General features: G+C 36.9%; 1 protein-coding gene across 1 annotated transcript; it reads left to right on the top strand.

Annotated features, from left to right (window-relative positions):
- Positions 1–833: 833 nt before the first annotated feature.
- On the top strand, positions 834–20,422 carry LOC109046841 (very-long-chain 3-oxoacyl-CoA reductase-B-like). The gene is made up of 11 exons (XM_042728208.1): positions 834–1,123; positions 9,344–9,390; positions 9,802–9,877; positions 14,759–14,866; positions 15,165–15,229; positions 15,359–15,403; positions 16,646–16,680; positions 17,669–17,750; positions 18,007–18,072; positions 18,277–18,426; positions 19,910–20,422. The coding sequence occupies exons 1-11, from the start codon at positions 967–969 to the stop codon at positions 20,015–20,017; spliced, it is 939 nt and encodes a 312-aa protein (XP_042584142.1). The 5' UTR covers positions 834–966; the 3' UTR covers positions 20,018–20,422.
- The last annotated feature ends 710 nt before the right edge of the window (positions 20,423–21,132 follow it).

Below are 21,132 nucleotides of genomic sequence, written 5' to 3'. Positions count from 1 at the left end.
TTACTAAACATGGCCAAAAATAAAACAAAAAACAAAAACAGAATTGTTTTAAACAAATGGAAGAGACACATTGCAACTCTAAATTAATTTGTGTATTTCTATCCTCATGCTGTGGAGAGATACTGCCGCTCATAATGATGGGCATAAGGGTATCAATCATAGAGGATTGTGAAGATAGTTCACTGGAACTTGATTAAAATTGACTTCACTGCATTTATTTTGTGTTTTATTTCTTTATGTAATTATCCTTATTCAGTGTTGTTGTTATTGTAAGATCCCTGTCATTTGTGTTACAAATTCCCATGTCAATAAAATAATAAAAGTCCCTGACACGGCTTGCCATTTTTTAAAATGCAAAACCCTAACAGAGTCTATAAGGTGTTTTAAGACCAGGCAGACATAATAAGAATAAGAAATTATTATATATATTAATACTAATAATACTTAAAACAACAACAACAAAATCTTAAACTGAATGTTCTTTCTAACACTGTTAAGGTCTTATGTAGAACTTTCAAAGCTATGTTCTTTATGGAACCTTATAAAAAGTGTTCTATTAGCTTTAAAAAAAGGTTCTGATATTGTTGCAAGCCGAACAACCCCAAGATACCGTTTAGAACCATTTCTCTTAAGAGTGTGTTTCTAAATGTGACATTTTAATCAAAGATCTGTCGAATGCATATAGGATGAATCAAACATTTGAGACGTTCATATTTCTTCAGTATCTCAATGTTCTTTCTCTATAAGAGATGTGAGGTGTGATATAGAGAGGAGATGTGATATAATATGAGAGAGGTGTGTTGTGAGAGCGAAAATATGTGTTTTTAGCGGGGGCGGATGTGCTTCAATCCATCCTGCACACTAACGTGCCGACAGCGTGCAGCATTGGTACATCTATCGGTATTTGTAGCAAACACAGTGAAAGCAGTTGTGATCTCGCGCGTGTGAGACACATTTGACTGTGTTATGATGGAGCTGCTGACAGATGCACTGTACTGGATCGGAGCTGTCACTGTGGCCTGGGTCTCGGTGAGCGCTCTGTGCTGTCTGCTCAGCGGGATCCGCGTGTGGATTGTGGGCAATGGAAATTTGATGCAGGCGACCAAACTCGGGAAATGGGCAGGTTGGTACACACACTGCAATGACAGATGAGGCGAACATTTTCATTATTATCAGGCAAGCCGCTTTAACAATCAGCCACCAGTTACTGTGTGTCATCATTGTAACGTGATGGTCGTACAATGTTTCATTGTGAAGCACTTCATACAACATGTGTCAAAATAAGGGCGGGAACTTAACTTTTTTTTTTTGATTTGCTATACTTTTTATACTGACTTCCACTGAGACCGTCTAATCCGCTTAACGCATCCACCTTGCGATAATATTGTTTCCGGGTCCTCTGCTGCTTTGGCTGAAGATCTCGTTGCTTCAGCGCAGTTCTGCGTCCCTTGCTGTTTAAACAGAGCTTGAATGGAGGGACCAACTAGAACCAAATATTAAGATGTTTGATTTGCCTTTTAGGAACCACTTGTCTAATAGAATGATTGCATTACAGAAATACAGACATAAATGCAATCTTTAATGAGTTTTTACTTTAGTATTGCTAGGCTAAAAATATTAAAAATAAATATTGAGTGGTTGAAAAAACAAAATCTGATTAAACCAGACCGTAAATTTGCATTTTTAAATTGTGGTCACAGTTTAGTTTGGGGATCAATTCTCACTATTAATCACCAGCTATGACTTTTGCCTCAAACTCATAATTTCCTGCTTATTAATAGTAAGGTGGTTTTTAAGTTTAGATATTGGGTATGGATCTAAAATATGGTCACAATAAACAACCAATGTGTTAGTAATATGCATACTAAAAAGCAACTAGTTTGTAGTTAGTATATATATATATATTAGTAGTCACCAAAATGTGTTCTTGTCTTAGGACAACTTTGGTGAACTTTTTTGATCCACTTCAAATGTTGACTACTATATATGTATGTATATGTATGTGCCTTTCTCCCGCAGATGCAACAGGTTCTTAAAAAAACAAATATATATATTTATTTTGGGGACCTTTTGAACCTACAACGAGCATTGAGATCGTTAATTGACTGGAAATTTTTTTTGTTGAAGTCATCAGTTTGCATTATTTCAAGTTATTTTTAAAATAATCCTGGTGACACCTTTGTAATAGTGTGAGTCTCTTTTTATCTGTTTGGTTCAGTTCATGGCTTATAATGCTTTCCTATGGGGAAAATATTTCTGGAACCAAGGCCGCTGAAAAAGTGGACAGGTACTGCTGCATTCTGTACCACCAGCAATTCAAAATCAGGTAGCATATCAATGGTTAGCATGGCAAGAAATGTGCTTCCCATGCCATTTCGTGGGGTATTTTTCTTGGGATATAGATTGTTAATTGTAAAGTTACAGAAGCTCATAGAAGCACAAGGTCTTAAAGTATTTCATGGCTCTGTGTCTTAACTGACATGTACTCTCTGTTAAATGAAGGTGATGGTGACCAGGGTGGAAGGGATCTGGAGTTAACACTCTGCCAATGACTTTTTAGCACAGGAGTGGGAGTGATCCTCACACTGTAATCATTTTACTTTATACATAGACTTGACTTTTGACCAAGGGCTTATCATACGTGGAGTTCCAAAAGTCCATCATTCTGTAGAGTTTAGACCAGTTACTCCATCAACATGCTTTACACTGATTTTGACTTTAGATCATGGCTAATCACATGACTTCCTGGCTGTTATAAATTTTTAAACTACTTCTAAATGGCAGCTATCGATCCTCCAATAACAAGTACTGATCATGTCAGAGATTATCAGTCATCTGTGAAAATCTCCTTTGAATTTGTTATGGGTACTTAAATGCATTTAGTTTTTACCAATATAAATCAGTGCTTCTCAACATTTTTGACTCAAAGGACCCCGCAATAGGGTCCAACACAACATTCCGAGTGTAACTTTTTGTTAAGAGAAACTGATTCATTTTATGATTCAGAAATATGTTTTCAGGGGGAAAAAAGTTTAAGCTTTTTATTTATAATGCGAGTTAGATAGAAATAATAATGAAACTTTCTTGAAAATTCATTGAGCCCCCATAGTGGACTACGCTCTTGGTTTGAGAACCATTGATATAAATAGAACATGGTTATGGTGATTCATAAAATGCAAGTCGGCTGAAATGATATTATCTTGCTGTATGTGTGTCGTTTTCTGACTAAAAGCAAACAAAAAGCCATTTTTTTCATTCATTTTAAAGTGGTTAAGCAAATAATAATAATAATCATAATAATCGGCAGGGATCCCCAGACCAATACAATTAGTGTGCCTCATCTATTTTAAAACCCACGTGTCGCCACTGGTCTGGAATCATATTCGGTTGATTTAAGCAAATTGTTCTTTTGATCTGGTTCTTTTTAATAAACTAGTTGCACCAGTTCTGAAAAAGTTCACAGCTCCAGTCAGCACAGATCTGTTAGTCAATCAAAACAGTCACTCACTCTCACTTGAAACATACCTGTGTATATGATCTTATGATGCCAACTCATTTTTGTCAGCTAATTCAGTGCTTCAGTTACTCCAACAGTCTACTGAACTGAGGAAACAGTTTGTACTAGGACTGAAGAACTGATGAGCTGTTGATTCGAGCGTGCGTAAACTGAGCGCTTGAATGAAGGGACAAAATGAAAACTTTGTCATTGTTTCCAAAAAAACGTTCTTAGATAAATATTTTACAATAGAGTTGATCTCATTCTTTTCCACTGGCCAAAAAGTATTTCAATTGTTTTAAACAATTCAAATCAAATTTAATTTATGCAGTTTTGCTGATAAGGTGAACATCTTTAAGCTATTTTTAGCATATATGTTTATTGCAGTGTAAATAGAATTGTTTGATTTGGTGCGTCCCTGACAAAGTAGCTTATTTTAAAAAGAAAACATGCAAATTACCATTTTCTTCAAGTTGTATCCTTCAAATACAGTGGTATTTTTCATAATGTTGTGGAGATGGCTTCACACGGCATCAACACCTCCGTGCAGCTGCGGTTGTACAGTAAGATATTATCATTGGACCTATTTAAACCGGACAATGGACCGTTCCACCACATCCAGCAGTGTCCGCCCCAGTATCGAAGTGCGCATCATTGATCATTGTTCTCACTAAAATATGTTCTCATAACATGAGGTCTGCAGTTTAGTTTAAAGATGAATTAATGTGCACCTATAGCACTCCTCATTGTCATTAAAACAGCATACTACAGGAAAAGTGATCAAGCGCATCCACTAAACATGCCTAAATTCATATAATTTTTAACTTGTGCGTAATGACTTTTTGTAATTTCAGTGATTATCTCCATTAATGCGAGTGGAATATTTAATGTAAATGTGTATATTGAAATGAAAATTCTGACTCCAGGAAAAAGAGTGCGTACGTATGGTCTAGAATGTCTGTACGTTGCGTACATATTTACGGCAAGTTTATTTTTTGTAAATTTTGATATGTACGTGGAAAATTGCGTACACATTTTCTATGCCCATTTTGTGTATACGTGAGGTTTATAAATGAGACCCCTGGTGAACCGGTTGTTTAAACCAGTTCATTAAAATATTTGTCCGTAAGAACCAGTTTTCCTGAGGCTATGGATTATATAGGTAGTAGGTATAGGTTTTAGGTAGGGCTGGGAGATATATCGAACGATATGATCATGCGTATCTAGTCAGTAAAGCCGGTTCCCTGATTACCGCTAAATCGCCATCACCTGCTTTCAAATGGAGCGGCACTTAATAGACAGAGCCGTAGTTCACTGACAAGGTACGCAATATCGCGTTCATTATCGAAGATGAATCGCCTTCGATAATGAATGCGATATTGCGTACCTTGTCAGTGAACTACGGCTCTGTCTATTAAATGCCGCTCCATTTGAAAGCAGGTGATGGCGATTTAGCGTTAATCAGGGAACCGGCTTTACTGACTAGATACGCATGATCATATCGTTCGATATATCGCCCAGCCCTAGTTCGATATATCTGCCAGCCCTAGTTTTAGGTAATACTGTTGGAAATCATGTTCAGTTTGTTGCACTGACCAGTTGTTTCGCTTCATAAGACCTCTTCAATATATATATTCAGAAACCATGGCTGGACATTTTGTGTTGCCTGTATATGCTTTTTTTGACTTACAAAGTCACGTTTGCTGTGGACTTGAATTTTTAGTATCACCAATTTTTTTTTAAATTTATTTTTAGTATCACACCTTTTTTTTCTTTTAGTGTTCTACTGAAAAAAAACAACAAAAAAAAAACATCACATACTTCTTGGATGACCAGAGGGTAAATAAATTCACAGCAAATGTAAACATTTTGGGTGAACTATCACTTAAATACCAGGTAATAATATCTTGATAATAATGCCATTGTCTTCATTTCTCTGCCATTATTATCTGAATGTCTCTGTGTAGCTACTTTTGTGAATGAAGGCGTTTGCTTGTTGGATGTAATTGGATGACTGAACGAGAGCTGCAATTGGACATTTGAGTTCTCGTGTGTATTTACATCTCATGAAGAGCACCCTCTGTAAAGTGCCTCATCTACTTGTTTAACATTATCTCCCTTCATTTAGCCATCTCTTTTACTGTCATTCCCTCCTCTTTCTCATGGAACGATCTGCAGTGTTTCCTCTGCATCCTTTCTTTCTCTCAATTTCTCTGGTGCTTTTACACTGCTCTGTTATTAACTGATAAACTTAGACAAATAGATATATATTTTATAGCAATCAGTCAGTTGAAAGTTACACTTTTATATACACACACACACACACACACACACACACACACACACACACACACACACACACACACACACACACACACATATATATATATATATATAAGTATAATGTCTGAACATAAACTGAGGAAGTGCAGCTTTACATCTCATTCATGTCCTCTGTAAATGTGATTCATCTTTATTCCAAGGAATCCGCATGGTACACTGGCTCGTCATTTACTGAGAATTTGAGTCAAAAATACTGAAATGCGCATACTACACGTACGTACAGTCAAACACATTTCACTACAGTGACATAATTATGAATAATTTATTGGCAGTATTTCAACAGGAAATGTGGCGTTGATTGCAATTCTTTAATGACATGGTTTTAATTGAAGGCTCTTCCTCTCTTGTGCACATTGTTCTGAATGCTTCATTAATAGATATTTATGAATTGCTGTAACGCTACTGTACTGCACACTCGATTGCAGAAGACATTCACATAGTTCTCCCCCTTTCTGAAAATATCTTGCCTCAGGGAAAAATAAATGCATCTCGCTCTATTTTTAGAGCAGCTGATTTTAAAACCGTCCTTTTGAACAGTGCTGCTGATGTGAAGCAAATAAAGCCGTCGAGAGTGGCACGTGGCACCCCATGCTATTTAAAGAAGCATGTTACTGGGAGTGGGGGCCCAGGAGACACTTTGAATCCTTTGCTGCGGCATCCAATGAGGAGGGAGGATCCCGGTCTGCGGACGGAGAGGGGTGTGCTATTACATAACACTGCAAACATGGGAACATCCAAGGGCAGTGAGGGATGGCACTTTTTGTTTTTCTCAAAGTTTTCCAGGTTTCAAAGAGAGAAACTGTCTGCTTGTTACAACCCCTTGAAAATTTTTTTTACTTTTTTTTGGATTAGTAAGTAAACTGTAAACTGACTTTCACAATGTGTAGAAAATTAAAAATAAAACTGCATTATTGGCAGCAGCTATACATTAAAGACAGTCGGGTGTATATATAGTCATGTGTACCATTCTTCATTCTTGTGGATTCATTCACTTACTCTTCATTGTGTGACATGCAGCTGCAGTAAATGTCTCATCATATGCATGGCTTCTCTGTACCGCTGCACATATGGCCTGGTCCGTGAGCCCGGGAAGGAGGAGTGCAGTGCATGTGATGCCGGGGGAAGCTGAGGCTCGTTTGTATTCAAGTGCTGCAGCTGTTCCAGACGAGGCTGCAGTGCTTGCCTGGTATTTTTAATCTCCTGTTCTTTTTTTAGCCTTCAGAATATTTAGCAGCAGCAGCATCAGTGTGCGCTGTGAGGGGGCGTCTTCACTCTTATAAGATCATTTCTCAGTTGACCAGACTCCAGCATTTAATCTTTTGATATGTAGCTTGAGAAGGTCGACAAAAAACACTTTTTTTTTTTCCATGCTTGTGATAACCCGCCAGTTACTAATGTGAAATTAACAAGGGGTGTTTCCCTGTTGCTGCCTCACATGTTTGCAAAACTGAAATGCTTCTAACATAGTGGTTTTAGTAAAGGTTTATTTTTTATTTTTCTTAGTTGTTTTTCATATGCCAGACAGGAAGGGGCCGTGTCTGACTAATGTACAGTTTGTGTGAGAAATTAATGAACTCACTTAGCTGTTTAACGTCATTGTTTAGCTCTATACTTTAAAAATAACTTGAATCACACTGACCCAAATTCCTCATCACTAGGTTTGGCATCACCTTCCAAAGAGTTTTCTTTGACATTTTCTAACAAATGATGCTCAAAATCTGTAAATGTTTTTACTCCGATGCAGGCTTAGTGCTATATCTCAGAAAATATTGTGCCGGATTTAAAAAAAAAATAGCTGGAACCCTTTTATTGGGGTAGGTTTAGTTGTTAATATATTATACACTACTGTTCAGACATCTGGGGTCAGAACACTTGTGCAAGGATTTATTAAACTGGTCAAAAGTGACAGTAAAGGCATTTATAATGTTACAAAAGGTTTTAAATAATCGCTGTTCTTGTGAACTCTAGTCATCAAGGAATCCTGAAAAAAAAAATCTATATATAAAAATAAATTCTCACTGATCACGAACCTTTGACTGGTAGTGTAATTTAAGATCAAGTTTAGTATGTATTTTGTTTGTTTGTCATGTTCCATTTGTTTTTCATTCTCAGTGAAATAATTCAATAGAGCTGGAAACGCTTATAAAATAGTCAAATGCATTGCATGTTGTAGTATTTTTATATTCTGTTTATCATTGTGTGATATTTTGTTAATTTTTTTTTTTTTTTTTTTTTAATTGGTACATTCCTTATGTTAAAGTTTATGGAACACATTACAATACATTGAAATTTCTTCATACATTTGCCTTGGTTTTAGTGAAGGACAAGGTTATTTTGCCGTTATGAAATTCAAAACATGTTAGAACCTTGAAATGCAAGACAATCACATTTCTAATGTAGTTTGTTGATTGTGCAATACCTATACTAGCCATTGTGGAAATCAAGATATTTTTGCACCTTTCTGCAGACATCTTCTTTACACTGGATGTCTAGTTAAACTGTAAAGTACAGATGTGATGCGATACAACAGCGTTAAACACGTGAGGTCTTTTTACCAAGCAGAGTTTTTCTGAATAAGACTCTCATTCATTCACATTTTCAGCGTGTGTTTGCAGACATTGCTCCGGGTGTGTTATGAGATTTGGCCATAGAACAGCATTCATACAAAATTTCCCCCTCTCTGTCCTCACCTAGCAGTACACGCTCGAAGCGTTTCGTCCCAACCAGTGTTTTTTATTCCTCCGCTCATGTGGAGTAATGTATTGTAAATGTGCTTAAAAATAACTGGGAAAATGGTTCCCTTGCCTCTAACTGTGTGCCGCCCCCTCCCAACTGTACTCTCCGTTAGCCGCTTGCCTTTCACTCTTCCCTTTCTATTTTTAACTGCCCCCAGGATCAGTCCTCATTCGCTCCTCCCTTGCGCTGTCTTCTTGTACGTCATCCACCCCTCCCTCGCCACACTCTCTTGTGTTACTCCAGCCGGGCTGCCCATGTAAATCTTTAATCAGTGCTGGCATCTCTGACACCAAAGATGCCAGGCTGAAGGGTGGGGATGTGTGTCCCGTGTCCTTGATGCCCGGTGAACAGGGAACCGAGCATGAGTTCAAGCTTTTCTGCTCTTTCTGTAAATGTGAAGCCATTCCCTCTTTGCTTGTCTCCAAGTTATTTTTGCGAAGGGGAACTGCTTTTGAGGGGTGACAGGGCTTGTTGTCTAGGTGAAGCCAGCTAATCAAAAACGCTGTCTTTCCATGCTTTCATCAGCAGACACCCTGGTTTAACAAGTCTTGAGAGTCCCTGGACTCTTCTGTTTAAGTCTAAAAAAGTTAGTTTTTATAGTCAAATTTAATGACATCTTTCTTTTCTCACGAAAGTAAGAGCTTGCACTGTTTATCAAAATGCGTAATTACACCTCCTTTCAGTCTGTCTTTACACATACATTGAGGGGATGTGTATTTAGTCAGTTTGATCATTTACATTCTCCTACATTCTGTCTTTTCTCTATAGTTGTGACTGGGGCCACCGATGGAATCGGAAAAGCCTATGCGGAGGAGGTAAGATTCCTCAGGTTTTATTTGTGTCCCCCCCCCCCCTTCACAGAAATCACAATGAGTCATCAAACTAGAGGTCTCTGTCAGAGTTCAGGGAAAACTCCGCTCTCAAAGGTTTGCCTCGTACAGTCGACAAACCGGCAAGCATTTGCCACCCTGCTGCTTCTCATTTCTACCATTTGATGGCCTTTAAGAATTGTGCTTTTTATTATATAGGCCTGCTATTTTGAATGATTATACTAAACAAGATCTGATTCTGTAATAGTGTACTAGGATGAGCAGGATCATTTTGATGGTAGTATGAACAGAAATGGATGATTTGATTGTGAAGGCTAGATTACTTATGATCTGATCCTGAGCGATTTAATGTGTAATCAAAGTAAAATAATGTGAAATGTTTCTGATTCTGTGCAGCTTGCTCGACGAGGTTTTGCTATCGTTCTCATCAGCCGTACTCAAGAGAAGCTGGATGACGTGTCCAAAGCTATCGGTAGGTATCTGCTTAGACCTTTTTAATAGAACGGTTTGGACCTCTTTTAATAAATGCAAGCAGAATTAATGTTTTCATATATCATTCATACAGTTGTTTTGACAGATTTTCATGAAAGTGCGTGTATTATCAAAATGTTAGTTAATATGAAAAAATATACCTGCTCCCAAACATGCATTAATCATGTGTGAAACATCAGGACATTTTGTGCTCTTTTAGGGAAAATAAAGACATTTATTTACCATAATAGTTTATATTAACTAAACCAGTTCGTTAAAGGTGAAAATAAATTACACTGATTTATAACAGCTACATAGTACATGTTCTTTTTTTATTATAGATTACTATTATTCAGAGTGTGTGTAGTACTTTTCTGCAAGATTATCACTTTATTTAAATTTTTTATTATGCATATGGACAATTAGTCTATTTTGCGTGCAAGGAAATTACTGGACAAGCAAAGCAACAATCTCCAAATGGCCAAATATCGTTGGGTTAAGCCACCACTCTGTTTATTCATTATTTAAAAAAATCTACTATGAAATTAATACTCTGATCACTGTGTGGTCCTAAGTCTGTTGTTGTGTGTGCATTGTGTTGCTGTAGAAAAAAAATCATTAAATAAAAACAAACAAACAATTGAATCATTTACAGTTATATACGTATAATCCATTGTTGGTTGTTCTTTATACCACTGGCACCGCAAGAACAAAGCAAAAGCAGGATCTCCTAGTATGGCATCGTTGAATGAATGGAGCAGCAGTGGCTGAATCGCACATGCCCCCCCCCCATTCAATTTTTCTTGTCCTTTGGTTGGCTGACTCCTGATCTGAGGAGGATGGCATGATTTAGAGCATGCACACACGTGTGTGCTCCCATGTGCTGGCAAATGTGCGCTTGTGTTTGCTTGTGTGCAGAGGCCCTGTGGGGTACCTATTCGTGTGTGTGTGTGTGAGAGAGAGAGAAAGTCGTGAGCAGCGAGTGCTGCTCCTGTTTGTGAGGCAGAGAGTGTCTCCCTCTGCTAAATGAATGTGGATGTTAATGAGCGGAGTTATTTTTAGCTCTGTGTTGAAAGGCAGGCACTCTGCCAATTGAGCTGCCTGGCTGCTGCAGCAGAGTGCGACTTCACAGATGGAGGTGGATCCTGGAGATGTCATGGCGGGGATGAGCGAGAGAGTGAGAGAGCATCGAATGGAGGAAATCAGCCCAGTGACCTCCACTGAACACTGGCAAATACAGTCATGTGCATCTTTTATCGGATGCAGTTGGAATTATTTGACAAAAGTGATGGACGTAATGACACTTACCTCTCTTACATGTGTGGCGTAGTCCTCCAGAAGGGCGGGACTTCTGTATGGTGTATATTTTATTATACTTGTGCTTTATACAATATTTATTAAGGCTGAAAGATTATTTAAATTAAACTAATATCACAATATGGCTTATTGGGGTTTGATGAAATAAATATGAGGTAAAATATGAAGCTGGGCACTGTAGAGATGTAACGGTAAATAAAAATGAAAAGTTCTTATGGTTATTGTGACCAAAATTATCACGGTTATCAATATTATGACAGTATTGTTAAAATGTGCTGTAAATGTACAAAAAGTATTGACACAAATCATTTAATCAAGTTTTATATTTAAAATTGAATTATCTAATAATGTGTATTCAAATAAATTTAAACTTTGAAAAGGTGTCATGAAATGTTAAACCTCACATTTCAGTCTTTAATAAAGAAAAGGGTTAAGTCACAATGATAATTGATCAATTAATGATTTTATGTATTATATCTGCCCCATAAACAATTCTATACAGTATATACAGTGGTGTGAAAAAGTGTTGGCCCCTTTCCTGATTTCTTATTTTTTTGCATGTTTGTCACACTTTAATGTTTCAGATCATCAAACAGATTTAGATATTAGTAAAAGATAACACAAGTAAACACAACATGCAGTTTTTAAATGAAGGTTTTTATTATTAAGGGAAAACAAAATCCAAAACTACATGGCCCTGTGTAAAAAAAGTGTTTGCCCCCTAAACCTAATAACTGGTTGGGCCACCCTTAGCAGCAACAACTGCAATCAAGCGTTTGCGATAACTTGCGATGAGTCTGTTACAGCACTGTGGAGGAGTTTTGGTCCACTCATCTATGCAGAATTGTTGTAATTCAGCCACATTTCGAGCATGAACCACCTTTTTAAGGTCATGCCACAGCATCTCAATAGGATTTAGGTCAGGGCTTTGACTACACCACTCCAAAGTCTTCATTTTGTTTTTTTTTTCAGCCATTCAGAGGTAGACTTGCTGGGGTGTTTTTGGATCATTGTCCTGCTGCAGAACCCACGTTCGCTTCAGCTTGAGGTCACAAACAGATGGCTGGACATTCTCTTTCAGGATTTTTTGGTAAACAGCAGAATTCATGGTTCCATTTATCACAGCAAGTCTTCAGGTCCTGAAGCAGCTAAACAGCCCCAGACCATCACACTACCACCACAATATTTTACTGCTGGTATGATGTTCTTTTTCTGAAATGCGGTATTACTTTTATGCCAGACGTAATGGGACACACACCTTCCAAAAAAACAGCTCGTCAGTCCACAGAGTATTTTCCCAAAAGTCTTGGGGATCATCAAGATGTTTTCTGGCAAAACTGAGATGAACATAGTGTTTTTTTTTGGTTATTGGTGGTTTTCGTGTTGTTTTTTTGCAATGCTGAGATTTTTTGCCCAGTCTGTTTCTTATGGTGGAGTGATGAACACTTACCTTAACTGAGGCAAGTGAGGCCTGCAGTTGTTTGGATGTTGTTGTGGGGACTTTTGTGACCTCTTGGATGAATCGTCGCAGTGCTCTTGGGGTAATTTTGGTTGGCTGGCCACGCCTGGGAAGGTTCTCACTGTTCCATGTTTTTGCCATTTGTGAATAATGGCTCTCACTGTGATTAGCTGGAGTCCCAAAGCTTTAGAAATGGCTTTATAACCTTTTCCAGACTGACAGATCTCAATTATTTTCTCATTTGTTTCTGAATTTCTTTGGATCTCGGCATGATGTCTAGCTTTTGATGATCTTTTGGTCTACTTCACTTTGTCAGGCAGGTCCTATTTTAAGAGATTTCTTGATTGTGAACAGGTGTGGCAGTAATCAGATCTGGGTGTGGCTAGAGAAATTGAACTCGGGTGTGATAAACCACAGTTTTAACAGGGGGGCAAACACTTCTTCGCACAGGGCCATGTAGTTTTGGATTTTGTTTTCCCTTAATAATAAAAACCTTAATTTAAAAACTGCATGTTGTGTTCACTTGTGTTATCTTTTACTAATATTTAAATTTGTTTGATGATCTGAAACATTAAAGTGTGACAAACATGCAAAAAAATAAGAAATCAGGAAAGGGGCCAACACTTTTTCACACCTGTGTGTGTGTGTGTGTGTGTGTGTGTGTGTGTGTGTGGGCCAACACTTTTTCACACCGCCAAACGTGCCATTTTCGCAGGACACGTCCTGGCCAGGATTTTTATATTGCCTAAAATATCTACGTTTTGGCTTTGTTTGCGCTGCGCAGACCAATTGTTGTTTAAATTACCGTGAGAGCTCTAGAGAGCAGACGGCTTCTTGTGCTTTTGAATCGCTCTCACGGTACTTTGATGTCATAAACCGATCGGTATGCTCAGTGCTGCTTCAAGTCCAACACTAATATGTACACGTATTTGCATCGCTTTGACCATTCTCTGTAGATCCCAACTTCTTACGCACCACGACTGGTCGATTACGTACAATGTCTGCATGTTATTGGTCAAACGATCATTACCGTCATTAAGTATGAAAACAGGAAACATAAGCCAAAACCTGGATATTTTAGGCAATATAGAAATCCTGGCCAGGACATGTCCTGCGAAAATGGCACGTTTGGCCACCCTTGTGTGTGTGTGTATGTATATATATATATATATATGTGTATAATGTGTAAAATCCAAGCTTGTTTTTCATCAACCAGTCAGGTTGGCATGCAAATTCGGTAAGTTTTTTTGGCCAGACAAAAAAAAAAAAACGTGCACAGGCTGAATGTAACTATCTCCACTCTCTGACAATAGGTGGGGCTTATGGAAAAGCAGAATTACAGCTGTTTCCCATAACCTCCATGGACACAGTAGCATTGCTATTAATGCTACCTTCACGTGTTATCGGAATTATCATAAATACATTAGCTTATTTTTATTTATTATTTTTTTTATTAATTTTAATTGCAATTTTTATCTGAAGATTTACCATTAGATTGATCCAAATCATGCAGCCCTACATCCACACAGCATTTATTTTGTATTTACATGAGAAACAGAAATTTGCAGACATCTGTTTATCAATCAAGTGGGATTTGACTAATGCTAATAGCTTAACAGTGATGGCATATTGGCTAAAATATCAGTGTACTAGTATTTTATACTGATGATTGTGCCAAAATGTACCATTTTTCCCAAATGTGTCTATTATTAGGATGTGGTATCTTTTTTACCCCATGTTCCTAGTGGGATTTTCTGAGTCACGTCAAATTTCTTTCAATGAAGCAGAGCAGTGTCTACCAGAGCGAGTATTGAGTTTTTTCATTCACTCTCCTCTCACTCGTCCATATCCTCCGAAATATTCCGTAATTAATGTACCCTACTTTTACAATAGATTATTTTAGTGCATTTTACATAACTATCATTATTTAATATTTATGTTAGTTGATTTATTGGAAATTTTACACTGAAAACAGTGTCTTGCTTTCATCAAATCAAACCTATGCAAGACAGCGTTGCATCATGTAGTTAACATTCTATAACATTTCTTAAAGCTCTTGCATTCCTAATGTTTTGCAATTGTCTGCTTTTCGTTTTTCCCCTCCAGAGAGCAAGTACAATGTAGAGACCAAAACCATTTCTGCTGACTTTGGATCTGTGGACATCTACCCTAAGATTGAGTCTGGACTGGCCGGACTTGAAATAGGAGTTTTAGGTATATTACATATCTGTAATTTAGGTAATAGTGGGATGCTATACTGAGTTATTTGGTTTTGTCCAGGACAAGATGTTCTGGGCTCAGACAGCGATACAATTTTTATTTTTTTTAATAATGAATTGTCTCTTCAGTGATACTTTAATATTTGCTGCCAGCTATAGGAAGGTGGTGGGAACTACCTGTGTTTCCAGATCTCTTTTTAAAATATCCATTTTTTTTTTTTTTTTTTATTATTATTGCTCAAGGCCTTTGCAAGTCTGCCCTTTAAATTCTTGGATGTCTCTTCCTCCTGCAGTTAACAATGTTGGAGTGTCTTATTCTTACCCAGAGTTCTTCCTCAACATTCCTGATATTGACAGTGTGAGTTTGTGTAGCCTTTTGTGCATTATGCAAAATTACCATTTGATAAATAGAAGTGTAATTGTCTGTTGTGATCCGTTTTGTTGTTGATTATTTTGGTTGGTAACGTATTGACAGTTGTGATTGCAGTTCATCAACAGTATGATCAACATCAACATTACCTCAGTTTGTCAGGTAAGAGAAATTAGCTTCTCATTCATGTCTTTAGAAACAACCTTTACTCATCCACTGAGAGTCTGCAAACCAAGTGTATGTATAAATTAGAGATGCACCAGTACGAAATTTCTCCACCGATACCCATAGCTGATTATTCAGAATGACATCTGCCAATACTGATAAAAATATCATCCAAATAATGTTGTAAACTACACTGGGACAATCGCATGGTACATTGCTATAATGTTTTAGATGTTTATTTTAATGTCCTGTAATGTAAGTGCCTCAGTTCATTTAATTTAAGAGCGTTAAAACAGCATTTATTGTTTGAATTTTGTGATAAAATGGACAGGTTTAAAAAAAATAAAAAATAAAAAATGATCAGAAGTAAGAGTGCACAAAGGTGTGATTACTGGATAGGGATGCAAATTGCAAATAATGTTTAATAAAGGGTAGTGGACCTGGCAACCCTGCCTTGAACTACTGGAAATTCACAGGTTGACTGCATTAACTGAACAATTTTTTAAAGTAAGATTGTGTTCATGTGTTATCGACAGTTATTACATAGTTTTTTTTTTTTTTTAATTTAATTTGCTAAGAAATAATAATTTAGTTTTTGTTAATTTTTTTGCTGGCATGGTTTTAAGACTCCTATATAAATGCCATCTTTGCAGTAATATTGTCTGTCCTGCTTCCTTTGTATAACCTTACTGTGTCTTGGCGTGCCAAGTTTCTGAACACAAAACAAGTGCTGTTGGCACTTTAAAAAAAGCGATCTTATGTGTATGTGTTAAAGCATTTATTGATTTGGTATTAGAAAGTTGTAGAACTCCTTTTTGCACTAAAAAAAGAAGGTTGTGAGTTCTGATTGTAACAGTGTTTTCATTTTACACTAAACTTTATCAAGGAAAACATGATTGCTCATAATGTGATCAACAAATATGACTCATTCATGAAAAATGTATACATCACTTCCTATATGATGCTCAGGAAAGTTGAGTGTAGCTCCCTGCCTCTGCAGTTCTTTATTATACAGCCAGTCTATGCTGCCACCTTCAGGATCCAAAATGTATTGTTCTGTGCAATGTGTGTGGTTTGCAAAAATACATGTCCATTAATAGACATGGGACAGTGTGCTTTCATGCATATGTGAAATATTACTGAAAAGATTGTTGGAGTTGATCAGATTTTAATTTATTGTGCAATAGCTTTTAAACCTTGTAGATATGGTTCATATGCTCTATCCCTGCACTATTGTAGATGACACGACTGGTGCTGCCCAGGATGGTAGAGAGGTAAGCTCAGAAATCACCAAACTATGATTTATGTTGACATTCAAAGTAGTGTTTGGTAAAGCAGATGGAATGATTCTTATACTTGTAGCATTATGACTAACTAGTAGGCTCTGTCCCACAGGAGTGTGTGTCATGCAATTTTTTATGTGGTTATTTTTGCACAGTTTGGTCATCCCATGCTTACGCAGTGGTTTTGGCCTTTACATCTTGCACACTTCAGTCCAGTAATCATGAACAAATGTTCCACTTTCACATACTTTGATCTGTCAGACTGCCACTGATTAATGTTGCATGTTGATGATAAGCTGTTAAAGGGATAGTTCACACACATAGATGTTTTGAAGAATTTGGGTAACCAGACATTTCTGATCCCCATTGACTTCGATAGCATTTTTTTTTCCATACTATGGAAGTCATTGGGGACCAACAACTGTTTGGTTATCCACATTCTTTAAGATACCTTTTTTTTTTTGTTTTCAACAGAAATTCATACATGTTTGGAACAACATGAGGGTCAGTAAGTGATGATAAAATTTTCATTTTAGGTGAACTATCCCTTTAATTACATCTTATGGCAGAGGCCTACTGTGTCAAGATGAAATGATACATAGATTTAATGGGACATTTTTCTAACCAATGTAATTTAGTTAGGGTTTTCCTTAGTTTGGAGAATAAAAGCCAAGTAAAAGTAAAAATATTTGTAGCTCCTCCCATCTAGAGCCCCAGAGTCTGGTGTGCACTAGTACATAATGCAACAGTATGTACTACAGTGGCATGGGCACTGGTTGCCATAGCAACAGGGAAGCAAGAATCCATTAGCAGGTACCAGTGTGTTAGAAGGGATAATTCTGTGCTGTCAAAAGAGTCAAGTGAAAAAGGAACGACTACATTGGACATTTTTAAGCACTGTTGTCTGTGTAAAACATGCTTCTGTGCTGTTCTGCTACAGTTTGAACATTAATGGGTGAAACAACACAACTTTTTCCAGGTCTAAAGGAGTGATCTTGAATGTTGCTTCTGCGAGTGGCATGTACCCAGTTCCACTTCTCACCCTCTATTCCTCCTCAAAGGCAAGTCATCTTTCTCTTATTCTCTCTACCATTGATCAGTTTTTCGATATCTTTGTGAGAAAGGTCTTGTCTTTTGTTGCTTATGTTCTCAGAGGATGTTGCTGTATAGAAAATGTTTAGCAGCACTATTTTGAGCAAATAAGTTGTTAATATTAGAATGCTACTGCAGCATGATGCTCTTGGTTATTTATTTATTTTTTTAAAACATTGATGATGTTAAATAACCCACATTACATGATTATTCTCATACCCCCAGGCCTTTGTGGACTTCTTCTCCCGTGGACTTGAGGCTGAGTACAAAAGCAAAGGTATTATTATACAGGTGAGTGACAATTTATTAACAGTAGACATCAGCATATTGTTGTCTGAAAAGCATCATTTCAATATGCAAAGATGACTTTTGGAGTGTCATGCCATTTGAGATACGTAGTGTATGATATTTTTTACTAGTAATGATGTTCAGGTCACCCAGATTTATACTGTTTCAACTGCTTATACTGATAAAGTGTCTTGTGTATTGCCTTGGAGTGTGCTGCCATTTTATGTGACGACGAAACTGAGCAAGATCAGGAGGGCCACTCTTGACATTCCCACTCCGGAACGCTACGTTAAAGCCCAGCTGAGCACTGTAGGCCTGCAGACTCAGTCGAATGGTTACTTCCCTCATGCCGTCATGGTGAGACCCTCTTAAAATGCATTCATCTTTAATTCAGTGTTCAGGTTTACAGTGAATTCGTTATACAGTATTGTTCAAAAGTTTGGGGTCAGAAAGATTTCACTAATGCTCAGCAAGGCTGCATTTATTTGATCAAAAATACAGTTAAAAACTGTGAAATTGCAAATTATATTACAATTTAAATGAATGTTTTATTTTAGTATTAAATATGTTATAACATTGTCTTAAAGGGATAGTTCACCCAAAAATGAAAATTCTGTCATTAATTACTCACCCTCATGTCGCTCCAAACCCGTAAGACCTTTCATATTCAGAACACAAATTAAGATATTTTTGATGAAATCCGAGAGCTCTCTGACCCTCCCATAATAGACAGCAATGTAATTAACATGATCAAGGTCCAGAAATGTAGTAAGGAGATCGTTAAAATAATCCATGTGTCATCAGTGGTTCAAGTGTAATTTTCTGAAGCTACAACAATACGTTTTGTGCGCAAACAAAACAAAATCAACAATTTTATTCAACAAGTCATCTTCTCCGTGTCACCCTATAGCACCATTTTGGAGAGCATCACATATGTATACAACGTATGTATGTTGTTTATGTTCAGATCAAAGTGTAAACAACATATCCGCGTATGGTGCTGCTGACACAGAACAGCGTATGTTGTTTACATATGTGATACTCTCCAAAATGTTCCTATAGGGTGACATGGAGGAGATGAATTGTTGAATAAAGTTGTTATTTTTGTTTTGTGTGCACAAAAGGTATGGTTGTAACTTCGTAAAATTACAGTTGAACCACTGATGTCACATGGATTATTTTAACGATCTCCTTACTACGTTTCTGAGCCTTGTTGTCCTTGTTGTCTATGGGAGGGTCAGAGAGCTCTCGGAATTCATCAAAAATATCTTAATTTGTGTTCTGAATTTAACCGAAGTTTGAACTGGTTTGGAACGATATGAGGGTGAGTAATTAATGACAGAATTGTAATTTTTGGATGAACTATCCCTTTAAATTCAAATATTTATGCCTTTGATGGCAAAGCTGAATTTTATACCAGCCATTATTCCAGTCTTCAGTGTCACATGATCCTACAGAAATCATTTTAATATGCTGATTTGCTGCTCAAGAAAAAAAATATTTTTGTAGAAATGGTATTTTTTTAAGTTTTTTTTTGATACAGCCTTTTTTTTTTTTTAAATGGTATTTTTTTAAGTTTTTTTAAATGTCTTTACTGTCACTTTTGATCAATTGAATGCACCCCTGCTAAATAAGGGTATTAATTTCTAAAAAAAAAAAAAAAAAGTCACACGGACTCCAACTTTTGAACAGTAGTGAACATCCTACAAACTATACTTTAAAGGACCATTTTGAATGATGAAAGCTTTTAAATGATATAAACTATAGTACTAAAAGTGGACTATTTTCATATCCTGTATTTTGACAGTCTAACAAATCTGTTATTATGTCACTGCCACAGGGTTGGGTGACTACTGCTTTGCTTCCTGCAAAACTGCTCAACAAATATGTTATGAGCGTGGGGTTGTCCCAGCGTGCACGCTATCTGAAGAAACAGAAGCAAGGTTAGAATCAGAAAAAAAGGACAGACAGAGGGATGAAGGGATGGTGTGATTAAACGAAAGGAGGGACCAACCAAAAAAAAACAAATCCCCAATCTCTCTCTGTCAGAGACCAAGAGCAATTACACCCAACTGCTCCTGAGATGGTTCAAAACAAGCAATGTATTTTCCAGACATTAGAGTGGTTTATTTAGTCATAACTAATCAAAACATGATTTGCTTGAACAGCCTTTGCTGAGACCAACACAGTTCTTATTAGCTTGAATAGCTGAAGTTGTTTGTATCCTAACAGTCACTAACAGCATTGATCAGTACAGTTTGTTTGGTTTTCTTTAATGTTTAAAGAGAGTAAATTAGTAGTTCTCTGGTAATCGTGATCTGATGAACATGAACAATGAAAACATTTTTCTCAATCTGAATGCAGTGTCTGTTTGTGCAACAACACTACCATTAACATAATCAAAAGATTTACAAGTGATATGACTGAATTTAGGCAGGTTGCCCACAATCATTTAAAAATCGCATCTGCAGCGTCTACAAAATTGTGCACTTATAATTCTTGGTCCATATTTGCTTTTTTTCATCTGACTTAGCAGTTGTTTACAAACTAAATGCTCTACATGAACTATTTGTGCCCATCCCAGATGGCAGTGTGCATTCTATCTTTAGAGCATCTTTTTGAAAGGCGATGTGACTTATATTGCACTAACATTGTTGTGGAACGTTTGTGTACGTCCTGTGTGGTTAACTTTGTTATGCTGGTGCTGCTGGTGACAGCGTCCTGTGTGGTTAACTGACAACAGTTTATTCAAAAGCTAAGGCTGTTGTTCTGTTATTGTCTGGTCTATGACAATGCAGTATTTGCTCCAAATCGGTTCTTAGAATTCCTGAATTCATCATTATAAATGAAACGGTCACAAATAACTTTTACAAGATAAATGTCTAAAGTCTGCAAAAGGTGGAACGTTTGTGTACGTCCTGTGTGGTTAACTTTGTTATGCTGGTGCTGCTGGTGTTTCTAATAATGCTTCTAACACTTATGTTTGATAAATTTTTAATGCACAAAAAGGGAGCTGATATAGTTGACCATAATATATATTATAAATCAATATATATTATTTTA

This window comes from Cyprinus carpio, chromosome B7 (genome assembly GCF_018340385.1).
Source record: "Cyprinus carpio isolate SPL01 chromosome B7, ASM1834038v1, whole genome shotgun sequence".
Classification (NCBI taxonomy): domain Eukaryota; kingdom Metazoa; phylum Chordata; class Actinopteri; order Cypriniformes; family Cyprinidae; genus Cyprinus; species Cyprinus carpio.
This window is presented reverse-complemented; position numbering and strand designations above follow the sequence as displayed.